Source organism: Rhinichthys klamathensis, unplaced genomic scaffold (genome assembly GCF_029890125.1).
Source record: "Rhinichthys klamathensis goyatoka isolate OS25496 unplaced genomic scaffold, OSU_Roscu_1.1 h1tg000040l_1, whole genome shotgun sequence".
In the NCBI taxonomy this organism is placed as follows: domain Eukaryota; kingdom Metazoa; phylum Chordata; class Actinopteri; order Cypriniformes; family Leuciscidae; genus Rhinichthys; species Rhinichthys klamathensis.
Genome location: NW_026606587.1, coordinates 8937384 through 8950976, shown reverse-complemented (window position 1 = coordinate 8950976; position 13593 = coordinate 8937384). Strand labels below are relative to the sequence as shown.

At 39.1% G+C, this 13593-nt stretch overlaps 1 protein-coding gene across 1 annotated transcript; it reads left to right on the top strand.

The window, feature by feature from the left end:
* The first annotated feature begins 8884 nt into the window (after positions 1-8884).
* hes2.1 (hes family bHLH transcription factor 2, tandem duplicate 1) lies at positions 8885-10047 on the top strand. The gene is made up of 4 exons (XM_056246772.1): positions 8885-9189; positions 9302-9397; positions 9510-9597; positions 9713-10047. The coding sequence occupies exons 1-4, from the start codon at positions 8986-8988 to the stop codon at positions 10027-10029; spliced, it is 705 nt and encodes a 234-aa protein (XP_056102747.1). The 5' UTR covers positions 8885-8985; the 3' UTR covers positions 10030-10047.
* Positions 10048-13593: the final 3546 nt, after the last annotated feature.

The following is a 13593-nucleotide window of genomic DNA, read 5'->3' as shown; positions in this document are numbered from 1 at the left end:
TAGATTTAGTTTAAGAAAAAATAAGAAATTAACTAGGCCTATAGGCTATTTCGTGCGTATAGGCCCGTCTAGCGCTCCAGCCTACTTCTTTTAATGTAATCGAAACACAACACCCCACACTCAGTCTCCATATGCTGGACAGCAATTGTTGCAGCTGGCGCGTGATTTATGCTGACATCTCCCATTTGGCGTCAGTCTCGTGCCTGGCGCGTGCCATCCTCATCTATTTAACTATACAGAGACGCACGAGCCAGGCTTATTAATGGATAATCCCTCAGGGGCTGTGCGCAACATGTCTCACAGGACAGCTTAGATCTTTGCTTGAGTGATAGTTTATTGTTGAGCAGTGCTTACAAATAGTGTGTGTATATATATATATATATATATATATACACACACACTATTATATATATATACTATATATATATATATATATATATATAGACCTACCACAGTTGCATTTACCTTAGACAACTCGGATGTCATAATTATATAGCCTATTTAAAATGCATTTCATCAAACTTATCTTTGTAAATTAACTATGATTAATCGTGTGTATTAACTTTCCAACAGAACACTGTATAAAAGTAGTAACCTGATGCTTACTAAGCTATTTATAGCCTACTTGATTTAAAATTTGTAATGTAGGCCTATTTATGTTGGGGGAAAAAACAATAAACTTTGATATTAAACACATAAAGCTAAAAAAAAGTACATTTTCAGTGTAGCTATACCAGTTGTTTTAGCAAGTATAGGTTATATAATTGTCACAATTAAGTGCATATTTTAAAGGTGGTGTTCCTTTGACCCTGGTTTTCTGATTCACTTTCATTTAGCATCATGTTGTGAACATCTTTGTGTCAAAAAATTTAGGTCACGTCAACCGTTAAATGAGCTTTGTCTTCTCTTCCTCAAACGGATAGCTATTCAAATTCCTCACAAATTACTCGTGTGAAAATAGGCTACCAAGTTGTCCTACAATTCAAATAGATAATCTAACGGTCACTTTCTGAAAAGCAGAGGGCGTGGGAGCATGGAAAAAAGTGGAATATAAACTGCACGCGTCGAGCGTGTGACAGTTATTCAAATTTCCCTCCAATTAGGCCAACCGAAACTCTATTGTGTTGGCCATCTGCTGCCAGTGCCAGTCCCGCATGGGACTGTTCTGAGACAGTTTTTAACCTTATCCATGAAGAGTTGGAAAACTAGCTGTATGGACAATCTGCACTTCGAGCCACATTCGAGCCACATTAACATGTTTCACATAAATTACACTCTGATTCATAATACTATCCCAGTTTTTATGAAAGGATATGCTATTTTCCGATTGATTGAAATGCAGTGCATGCAACATCTCCTACATGCATTGCACACAATATTTGTTTGTTTATTTATGTTTTTGTATGTTTATTTTGTCTATTTATTTACTTCCTTTGAATTTAACGTTGGTACAGCGCATGGTGGATTTTAATAAAACAAGATAGATGATGTAGGCCTATTTTTTTATTTTTTATTTTTTTATTTAAGATTATGCAGCCTAAAGTATATATTTTGGTAGTTCTATTTTCTAGTCTATCTCAGAATTCCTACGCAAGTTGTTTATTTGCCGTTCCTTCACACCATGTTCCACACTGGGCCATCTGCCACCCCTGCACGTGCCATTCATTAGCACAGGCTAGACTGCGTGGATTAATATAGAAGACTTTGAGTTTGTGTTTATATGTATGCATATGCCCCTATCATTGTTTGAATTGAAGTTAAACAGGCCTATATGCAATTGTTCTCTATTTCAACAATTCCTCTCAAAATAACCATAATTGTTGTATGCAGTGGTTGATTCTGCATCTCATATCAAATGTTAATATTTTTTTAACAGAAGTACATTTCAGTTAATTCTGTCACATGCAGGTTATCTTACTGACAAAACATTTTACAGAGCATTGAGAACAACAGCAGACCACAACCTCGTTGGTGCAAATACAAGATTTAAGATTAGCTTTATGTTAGTAGCTAATACAGTAAAATATTATGGAAACAATTAAGCAGAGATTTATATGAAAGAAGACAACACAGAGGATAGAAAAGTACTTTATTTTGTGTGCATGTTTATTTGATATGATGTTCATGTTCGCAATAAAGACTCAGAGGCCAGGTGGTAAAGTATGTTTATTTCGCAATCTCTCTGCGCACGCGCGTACGCACGCACGCACGCACGCACGCACGCACGCACGCACGCACGCACGCACACACACACACACGCACACACACACACACACACACACACACACACACACACACACACACACACACACACACACACACACACACACACACACACACACACACACACACACACACACACACACACACATCATTGTGAGGACAGTTATTATATTGTACAAACTGTACATTCTATCCCCCTGAAATTACCATTCCCTGTGATTTTAAGCCATTTTAATACGAAGACTCAGGAAATTTCCTCATAAACCAAGTTTACGTTGTAATACCAGTGTAATGTGTGTAATTCATGTTTTATGGGAACTTTCCATAGACATACTGTATATTCTATTCCCTAACCCTAACCCCAAACACAGCCTCACAAAACAGAATTTATAAGCTGTTTTCATCATGGGGACCAAAGCAATGTCCCCAAAAATGTCATCCTTGTGGGGACATTTTGTCCCTACAGAGATAACCCAGATCACACACATATGAATACTTACCTAAATGGTGACATACAGTACCCTACTATAGATTTCTGGTGTTTTTAATCTAGGATACTGTTATTTTACAGGCTAACATCACCAGATTTCCCCAAATGAGGTTTTGTCAGACGTAGATCACTTCTTGGGTAAATTTTTCTTTAAGGAGGTACACATAGGCCTATATTTAATCTAGAGCAGACCTTCTAGTAGGAACTAGTCTGTATTGTTGGTCTTAGTAGGCCTAAATGCAAAGGCTTACCATATAATTGCAACTAGTGATTTGATATCTCTGCCATAAAATAAACAACTCATTCTTCTTACATTGTTTGAGAGAGATATTAATTATAGGCTACAATATAATAGCAAATGTCCCAACTTTGGTGGTTATTGCGTTAAATGTTTATTCCAATAGAATACATGATGTTAAAATAAATGTTAGAATACACAATATTTGTGGCCAATAGCTTTTGAGTAAGAATTTAAACATTGTTGCAGTTTGCTATGTTTAATTTTCTCAAATTCACCTAGAGGCGCAGTGGTTAGTGGAGCTTCAGGGGACAGTGGAAACATACTCTGGAGTTGTGGGAAGACTAGGCTATATTATAGGCTATAATTCAACGCTATGCGCTATAGTTGTCATGCGTGACCGAAAGTGACTGACATGTTTTTGTATCAGCCTGCAAATGCATTTGAACATTTCCCCCATAGATGTAACATTGCCACTATCACTGAATTTCATTTAAACAATTGTCTGCAATCAATCATACAACGTCCATTTAAATCTGTGTACTTTACTGTACACAGATTTGTGTACAGTATTTTGCCTACATTGCATGAAAAGTACGCGTAATAACGGTACTACTAAGTAATTTTGTGTTATCTCATGCCTACTAAGTTACGGGAACCAGCCTAACTAAGAACACTGCATATAAAACCTTACAGTAAAAAAGATTAATTGTGCTGTGGTGAACATTTAATTGAAATCCAAAGATTCAGTTAAAACGCCAAACTCAAGGTGCTGCTGGCAATTGCATGTATACTTTTTTAACGTCATAGCTGACGAGTTTTATGGTAATGCATTTAGAATCGATAGCAAGTTATTTTTGCGAAACGTTTAATCTGATATTTATGATCATTTATCTTAATTACAGTTTAAAATAATTTAGAATTTTTTACAAACCAAATCACTGTTTGAGCGTAATTTTCTTTATGATATTTGAGCGTCATTTTCTTTATGATATTTAATAATGTAATGATATTATAATATCGTGGATGATCCTGATAACATTTGCATGCAACACTGTTCAATCATCATAACGTTTAATTTGATCAGAGTGGAACGTGACGGTAAGTCGAATGTTTTCAATGTAAAGAATAAAGGTAAGCCTATTTAAATACTTTTTAGATTGATTGCGATATGAATGCCATAATCTCACAAGAAAAATGTCACACAAGACAGTTTTTATATGAATCAAAAAGAGATAAGTTTTGCTTACGATTTGACATTACAATGATCATTGAAATATCTCCATATACTTTAAAGGTATATTTAACAATTACATTATAGGTAGCTACAACATGTAACAAGTATAGAAATCAGACTGTATACCGTGGTTGGTCATTACGGCTTCTTTGTCAGAATAAGAAGCTGTTTTAGTAGCCTATTTGTATAGGAAAACATGCAGTTGTTACATCAAGGTAAAAAATTACCTGACTCTTAAATGAATACAGCTTCTGCAAATATTACATCAACGAAACTCAAGTCAAAGTAGCCTTTAAGCTATTATTATTTGACTAAAATCAGTTCATTTAAGATATTACGCGTAAAACACATTGTTATCTGACAAAGCATTTTACAGTTAACTAATCTGTCAATTAACAAAGATAGTAGCTAAAGTATCCTTCAGTAGTCTATTTGCAAGATTTCTTTCATATCAACTATACTGTCATTGCTTTGAAAAAAAGAACCACTTACCCACACTGTTACTTACCTGCTTTCAAACGCGAGCACATTATTGCAGGTTTTGCGGAAGCCTCTGGATGGAAGCGTATTGTTAAAGCTCAATCGCGTGCTTGTATTTAGCGCCCACTTACGCGGAGAGTCTGCTCGCAAATGAAGAGAAGGCACGCGCTTTGTGGGCGTGGAGGGTGTCCGCCCTTTCTGAGGTCGCCATGCTATCAAACTCGTGTAGTGTCTAGCGCGAAAACTGAACAATTCGATACTTTACGCAAACACTATGTACAATTTTAGCAGCTATTCGAATAATTGCACTACTGTAGATAGCTAGCTTACATATAGGTGATATGCCACTGCTATCAAAAATGAAATAATAAAATTGTACATATGATCCATAATGTAAATTAGATAACAAACCAGCTCTTTCGTAGCCTATCTATAATTCATTATAATCGCACAGCCATCTGGCCTTTTGTCCCCATGGCTCGTGCCATTCTCGTGCCTAGCGCGAGCGGGGACCCAAGAGCCCCATGCGCACATTTACAAGGAAAACGCGCCTTTTCGTTGTTTTTCCCTGGTCTTTTTCTTTAGGGGCCGAGGAAGTTGCTAAAAAAACACGCTTCTCACATCTACCGTGCTGTAGGCTATGTGCTGATGCAGTTCTCACTCAAAGTATTACAATGGGGAAGCTTTTTTACATAGTCTACTGCTACGTCACAAAATCATGCACTATGGGCGAATCGTTATGGGGAAAACAAGTCTTTGTGTGAAAAGTTACATCACCAGATGTGCATTCATTTGGCTTGGCTTTTGGCTTGGGTATTTGAATTAAGACTTGATGTTGTTTGCTAGATATGTTATTGATGGGGTTTCGATATTTGGGTTGATATTCACCTACGAATAGCCTAATTGTTTTGCTGATGGACGCGCATGTTCATCTTTCAGCTTTTGTCTGGGTTCTGGTGATCGCAAACACTTTAGACTGTTTATTAGTTTTGGTAAATTGTTTGGGTTGTCAATGTGGCACATTCTACTTGTTACAAGTTAAGTCGTAAAAAGCACGAAGAAGGCTATTTGAACCAGAGTGCATTAAGATTGTATTCAATATACTCAGAAACATAACGTTGAGCAAGATTTGTCCATGATTTAAGAGGAAATAAACCTGTGCAATCTCAATGACTCTTGCTCAATTGCTCCATTACATATAAAATGACTCACCCGTGATTTTAACAATTTTACTAATAGCCTATTTAGTTTTTTTTTTTTGTTTTATGCAATATGCGATCAAAACGACTACCTACGCACGCACAGACAAACAAATACTTGGTCTGGATTCTCAGCGTGATGCTGAGAGAGACGCGCAGCTTTGCGAAACACCACATGTCTGCTCATCCGATCCACACGAACTTATTTGGTTTTAGGTTCCAAACAACACAAATTATGTAGTGATTGCTAGTAAGTCTATGCAATATTGCGTGTCAACAGCTGTTTGCAGCCAGCGTTGGTTTTGGCTTGGGAAGCATACTTTATTTGGGCTTTGTTTCATGTCGCTCTGCAGCGTTTGCTTGTTTTTCAAGTGAAATAAATAATATATGTGTATGATTTAATCCACATGTTCCCGAACATAAAGCTTTATTAAGTTGATTTTGTAATGTTTTGTAGCTTCAACATGTTTATCTACGGATCATTTAGAAGTGATTATTTGGAGGATGAATTTTATTATCAAACATTATTTATTATTACTTGATGTCATGCTTTTTGATGAAATATCTATCTTCACCTGTTTATGAACTTATATATTACAAACTTATGTATGATTATAAGCAGTTCCTTAAATGAATGAAGAAAAGCAGGACACACAAAAGAAGGAAAGTCACCATAAATGTAATGTAGCCTATGTAGATAAGCGTATTAGTAGGACAGCATACATCACAAATGGAAAGAAAAATACCCTAGGGTCAGCTGATACTATTTTGTAGCATTTGAAATATATCTTAATATAACTGTTTTATCTAAATGACCTTTACTGATGACTGGTCAAAAATGTATAGGACATGCTTTAAACCATGAAGCTTTGTGGTCATTTTAACATGATGCAATACACTTTAAAAAGTACATTTCTAAATGATATTTTATTAACAAAGTACATTTCTAAATGATATTTTATTAACAAAGTTCGGGAGGCATTTAGCATTTTACTGCTCAGGGTGTTTTCATATTCATATTTTATAGATTTAAGATTGTATATAAATGAGACCGCAATCATCTGAGCTATAAGATGATTTCAAATCACCATCATATTTTTTTTCAGCTATTCATCATAAAATTGTTTAAATCTTCCTTATGAATATTTCTAAATATGTTACTTTTTATACGCATAAAACTCATTTTCCAATCAGCTTTCCAAAGCAAGCTATAGTAGACTGTTGATTCGTTTTAAGCAATAGAGCAAAATATATTTTTTTTTTCCCCAAGGTAGGTCGTTAACCACGACATATTTGAATTGGTGTAAATTAAGATTTAAGAGATTGCGCAAAACATATAAATAACGCTTATATAAGCACTAAAATTCGTCTAAAAAAAAACATCAAAAAAAGTGTGACCATCTCGATGGCTCTTGATGCATTCAAACAGCCTAAATGTAAAATGGCCATTTGACTCACCAGTGATTTTAGTATAATATTTGAAAATTCTGCTCGACTACCCCGCATTAAAAAAATACTCGATCTGCTGCTGTATGAGTTCAGTGTTTACCCTTTGGAATATATATATGGTCTGTTTATTCAATTTATTCAGCTTTAAAGACGACTCAAACGGACAAGACCAGTAGCTACAAGCCAACAACATGAAGGTTAATTGATGCGCTCTTGGAGACAGTGACGCGTGCCTGCCTCTGATGGAACATTCAAAAGGTCTTCAACGCACAAATAACAGCTTTTGCTCTTATCACTTTCATAATGTGTAGCCAATAAATAAATAAATAAAAGCAATAAAAATAAAGACATGTACGAGATTGTTCTAGACTTTCAGTTTCACCAATCAGTTTGACTGTTATAGCTAGTACCGCAGACAACACACCAAAAAAGGCAAAAGCTGTCGAGATACATTTTTGATGGTGGTAGGCCTATATAATTATAATTTTGTATGCGTGTCACCCTATTCCATACTTCCCTCAGCCCCCAACAAAGAAAAAAGAAGAAGAAGAAGGGGGGAAAACCCTTCTCTTCGTGTCACCCCGTGAAGCTTTATTATCATATTCGGTCATATGGCTCAGACACAGACGCCAATAGATTGAAAAGACACGCCATAAATGCAGCAACGTGATAGGGTAGTAATATAGCAAACAGGTGACTAAAGAGTTAGGCAGTCTTTACTCAAGGGAGTTGGGATTCAAACTAGTGGCGCGCTTTGTTGGGATTGGAGGAACAGACATCCATCTGTTACATAGTAACGGCGCGTGTCAGGCGCGTGAGATCACCACTGATTTGAAATATGAAGTTATGCCTTTAAAATAAACCACTGAACAGCTAAAATGTGTGGCCACTGGAAAATAAACCAGAAATAAATGTTTAGGGGGGAAACATGCAAAAGCTGTTCTATAACATTAATAAAACCTTATTTTTAAACCCATAGGCCTATAATTTTTTATATATAAATATAATTTTCCTTTTTATGTAGGCTATTGGTGATTTAAACTATGTTGTATTGCAAACCACCCTACTCTTGAATTATACCCCAATATTGACTTAAATGTAGACTACTACTTGCCAACGTATTGCTTTATGACATTAGAGTAATATAACTTATAGGCTTTCCAACATGGTCCGAACGTAAGCAGATGTTAACTATAGCGTGGCTTGGTTAATTATTGCGTGCATCATGCTGTATTATTTATCAGTATCGGCCAATATGGCGGATTTCTTTGTGAAACAAATATCTTACAGCACAATTTTTTATAGACCAATGCCAAGTCAAAATGAGAGTAAACAAATAAACTTTAAATGTATATTGTAGGCTATTGTAGTTTGTTTTGCAGTAAACATTAAACCAGAATGCGATATAGAAAACGAACTTGTATTTTGTAAATTGTTTTAATCTCCACGGTTTATTGTGAATTACATACGAATTTGGCTTGTATAGTTTATAAGCACATGCAAACACATGCGGAGATCTATGAAACAAGGAAAATTGTTATCAATGACATGCGAATACCAGTGGTTTAGATGAAGCTAACATCAATCAACAGATGGTAACTTTCGGGACAGTCAGATCAGATCTCCCTATGGCATCCAGCATCCCCCTCTGCGTCAAACCGAAGGCACAATGGAACAGAAGCCCTCCCTCCACGCCAAAGAGCCCTATAAAAGACCCCTCTCGCCCAGCCTGAGCACAAAACTCTACTCCTCTCTCTTAGAGACACCAACAGATCAAATCATGACTCCAAACATTATTACCGAAGCTCATTCCCACTCAATCGGTACTCGAATGACTGTAGCTCAGAGAAAAGAGGCACATGAATTGAGAAAGGTGAGGACGATTTTGAGTTCCTTTTAATGAACACCCCTGAACCATTTTAATAGACCTTGTAGTCACTAAAAACTCACACTTACATTAACCGATTTCTTTCTTTTTTTTCCAGACTCTCAAGCCATTGATGGAAAAGAGAAGGCGGGCTCGCATTAACGAGAGCCTCAATCACTTAAAAACACTAATACTCCCTCTGGTCGGCAAAGACGTAAGTATCTTAACTTTGGAGCTTGCATGGTATTATTATACTTGCCATACATCCAAGTGTGCGTCAGTGTCTGAACAATATCCTAATGTGTCAAATCATTTTCAATTTGTAGGCTTCACGTTACTCAAAGCTCGAGAAAGCTGACATTCTCGAAATGACTGTCCGGTTCCTCAAAGATCTGCCTTCCTCATCGGCTAAAGGTGAGTGATCTATAGTGATTTACTTTTGTTTACACCATTCTCAGCATTTAATTGGAATCTGCGTTATTTCAAATGGGCCAAGTATATTTAATGATTTTATTTTTTCCCCCCAAAGGTCAAACAGACAGCTATAAAGAGGGTTATAAAGCCTGTTTGCAGCGCATCTCTGTGATGCTGCCTCAGTCTAACCTAGGAACAGAAACCTCTCAGCGCGTCAACGAGTTCATTCAGCACTCGATGGTGTCTGCGGCATCGTCCTGCGAGAACTGCTGTGGTCAGAACTCCAGAATGATTTCACAAATGCACCAGAGACTTGTGAGCTTGAGGAACAACAACTCTACGATGGAGAACCACTCCACCGGTAACGCGTCAGCACCCAGCCAAGCTCAGCCTGCGCCACAGGCAGCTGTGGACATGTGGAGACCGTGGTGACCAAACACGCAACAGGAGGCTTCAGGGAAATTGTTTATTATTAACTTTGTATATTATTTATTTGTCGTAATAAGCTTGAGAAATGTAAAGCCTGTTATTGAGATTACATGTAAGGATTTTAAGTATTTATTACCTAAAATATGGCTACTTTGTAAACGAAAGAGAGCCAGCGAGCACAGATCATATTCTATGAGCATAACGTTATGCAATCCTCGTTGGGGTTTAAATATTATGCGTTGTAAACAACAAAATTGTAAACCCCAAGGGTTAAAATGTATTTATGAGGTTTGCACAATTGACTTTATTTCATTTCTGTGCAAAGAAGTTGTAAACACTGTGTGTTAATTACTATTGGCAAAATGAATGTCGCTGAAGGAAACATAATCACAAAAATGTTAAACATTGTGAAGCAAAAGAAGAATAAAATCATTTTGCTTTGAAAATCTTGAAATCTTGTTTTTTTTTTTCTTCAAAATGTCTTACTGGGGGAATAAAGCAACTGGACGTTGTAGACGAAATAAAGAAATATGTTAAATGACAAAAATGTCGAACACATGAATAGCAAAACTTTCGTTATTATATATAGGCACACATATACGCACTGATGGGTAAAACAATCGTCGATTTAGCATCTGTTATGACGAGATACACAGGGGTGACTCAAATGTTTCCTCCAAACATTATTTTCTTCAGTATCAAGTAAAGCAACATTTATGATATGGCACAAACAGCTTAATTAAACAGAATTAAGTGCAAACAATAAACTCTAATGCAGGGATAGGGTGAAAGATGCTCGGGACAGTTGACGGAGCTACATCAACCCGATCTCATGAAATGCGTCTCTAGCACTCGTTGTATTTATCGTGCAATTTTACACGATAAATGAGACGTATAAGATCAGGCTGCATGGATAATTTCAGATACCTAAATTGTCTGTTACTTTGAAGGGTTGTAAAAAAATCCTTATAATCTATCCCGTCATTTTAATTTTCATGTTTTAAATATAGCTGAGCCATTTCACCCAAGACGTCATACGTCTGACGCTTTTGACCATACGTCAACATCCGACGTTTTAGGCACGGGCGTCAGTTTGGTTTGAAATGTGGTGGGGACAGAGACGCATTCGGAAGTGCATTTTCAAAAGTGCTGGGTACAAATTCTGCAGCCTGTTTAACACGTAAATAAATGCATCGGCTGGACGGTCTCTGGCTGGACGGTCTCTGGCTGGACGGTCTCTGGCTGGACGGTCTCTGGCTGGACGGTCTCTGGCTGGACGGTCTCTGGCTGGACGGTCTCTGGCTGGACGGTCTCTGGCTGGACGGTCTCTGGCTGGACGGTCTCTGGCTGGACGGTCTCTGGCTGGACGGTCTCTGGCTGGACGGTCTCTGGCTGGACGGTCTCTGGCTGGACGGTCTCTGGCTGGACGGTCTCTGGCTGGACGGTCTCTGGCTGGACGGTCTCTGGCTGGACGGTCTCTGGCTGGACGGTCTCTGGCTGGACGGTCTCTGGCTGGACGGTCTCTGGCTGGACGGTCTCTGGCTGGACGGTCTCTGGCTGGACGGTCTCTGGCTGGACGGTCTCTGGCTGGACGGTCTCTGGCTGGACGGTCTCTGGCTGGACGGTCTCTGGCTGGACGGTCTCTGGCTGGACGGTCTCTGGCTGGACGGTCTCTGGCTGGACGGTCTCTGGCTGGACGGTCTCTGGCTGGACGGTCTCTGGCTGGACGGTCTCTGGCTGGACGGTCTCTGGCTGGACGGTCTCTGGCTGGACGGTCTCTGGCTGGACGGTCTCTGGCTGGACGGTCTCTGGCTGGACGGTCTCTGGCTGGACGGTCTCTGGCTGGACGGTCTCTGGCTGGACGGTCTCTGGCTGGACGGTCTCTGGCTGGACGGTCTCTGGCTGGACGGTCTCTGGCTGGACGGTCTCTGGCTGGACGGTCTCTGGCTGGACGGTCTCTGGCTGGACGGTCTCTGGCTGGACGGTCTCTGGCTGGACGGTCTCTGGCTGGACGGTCTCTGGCTGGACGGTCTCTGGCTGGACGGTCTCTGGCTGGACGGTCTCTGGCTGGACGGTCTCTGGCTGGACGGTCTCTGGCTGGACGGTCTCTGGCTGGACGGTCTCTGGCTGGACGGTCTCTGGCTGGACGGTCTCTGGCTGGACGGTCTCTGCTTTCCGGATGATGGGTGGCGTGGTTAAGATGGCTGGTGTGTGTGATTGAGTGGTGATGTCATCCACAACCTCACCAACGGTGAAGGCCGATCCACTCAACCACAACACATGATCAAGGTAACTGGCGAAGGTACCTGAAAAAGCTGCTGCTGGGGCTAGCTGGTATAGGCTCTCGTCTAGACCGCCCCAAAACACCGACTTCAGGACGTCGTCTGTCCAGCTTACCCCCACAGAAAGCTCCAGGAAGCCGGTGACATATTCTTCTATGGAGCAGCCGTCTTGAAAGCAATGGATTAGACGATCGACTGGGGTGAATGGAGAGTGAGCTGGGTTTACCGGGGTGAGAAGAATTCCCATGCTGACTCTTGTTTTGGGTCGGTTGTTCTGTCACGGTGTTGTGCGGGTAGAAGAAGATGGCTGAGTCAAAAGCTCCAAATCAAACAGTTTTACTGATCAAACTCACAGGTACAGACAGGCAGGCAGGCAGAATGACGGGCAGAAACACACACTAAACACAACCATATAACTTTAACAACCGACCAGGACAGACTGAACAGAAGCAAACTAAATACAAGCATGAATCAAACATAACAAGGTGAAAACAGGTGACACTGATGATGATAACAAGGGACAGGCTGGTAAGTGAGGGAGTGAGTTCAGGTGTGGAGACAAGAAGGATTCTGGGAAGTGTAGTGAAGATGACTAAGACAGACAGGTGCAGACGAAGACTGTGACACATATAAAGGGTTCTTCGTGTAAAGAACCTTTAAATAACCTTCTTTTTATAGCTTTTAGACTAGATGGCTAAAAACAATATTAATTAATAATATATAAAAATAATAGTAATAATAGTAATATTAATAATATAAATATTAGTACAAATAAACTAATATTAATGAAAATAAATATTGGTGAAAAGGTTATTTATAACACCATTAAGGTCCTAGCATTTGTTTAAAGCATGGTTCTTTATGGAACCTTATGGGTTCTATTTAGCACCAAAAAGGGTTCTGCTATTGTTACAAGCCGAAGAACCCTAATTTGGTACTGTTTAGGAGCCTTTTTCTTAAGAGTGTATATTTAACACAGTATAGATTCTCATGCAATGCCATCTGAGGGTTCGAAGATCACACACATTCAACAGAGGTTTCCTTGCCCTACACAGACTGAGATTTCTGGATTCCCTTAATCTTTTTACTATGTTATATGGTAAATGGTGAAAGACCTAAATACTTTGCAATCTTGCATTGAGAAATGTGATTTTTGAATTGTTTGATAATTCTCTCATGAAATTTGGCACAAAGTGGTGAGCCGTTACCCATCTTTGATTGCAAAGGCTGAGCCTTTGGTGGATGTTCATTTTATCCTTAATCACTTTTTCACTTTTATTTTGCC

Coding starts and splice junctions, on each gene's coding strand:
- hes2.1 (XM_056246772.1), top strand. CDS start 8,986: ATGGAACAGAAGCCCTCCCTCCACGCCAAAGAGCCCTATAAAAGACCC. Junction 9,190..9,301: donor AGGCACATGAATTGAGAAAG/GTGAGGACGATT, acceptor TTTTTTTTCCAG/ACTCTCAAGCCATTGATGGA. Junction 9,398..9,509: donor TCCCTCTGGTCGGCAAAGAC/GTAAGTATCTTA, acceptor TTCAATTTGTAG/GCTTCACGTTACTCAAAGCT.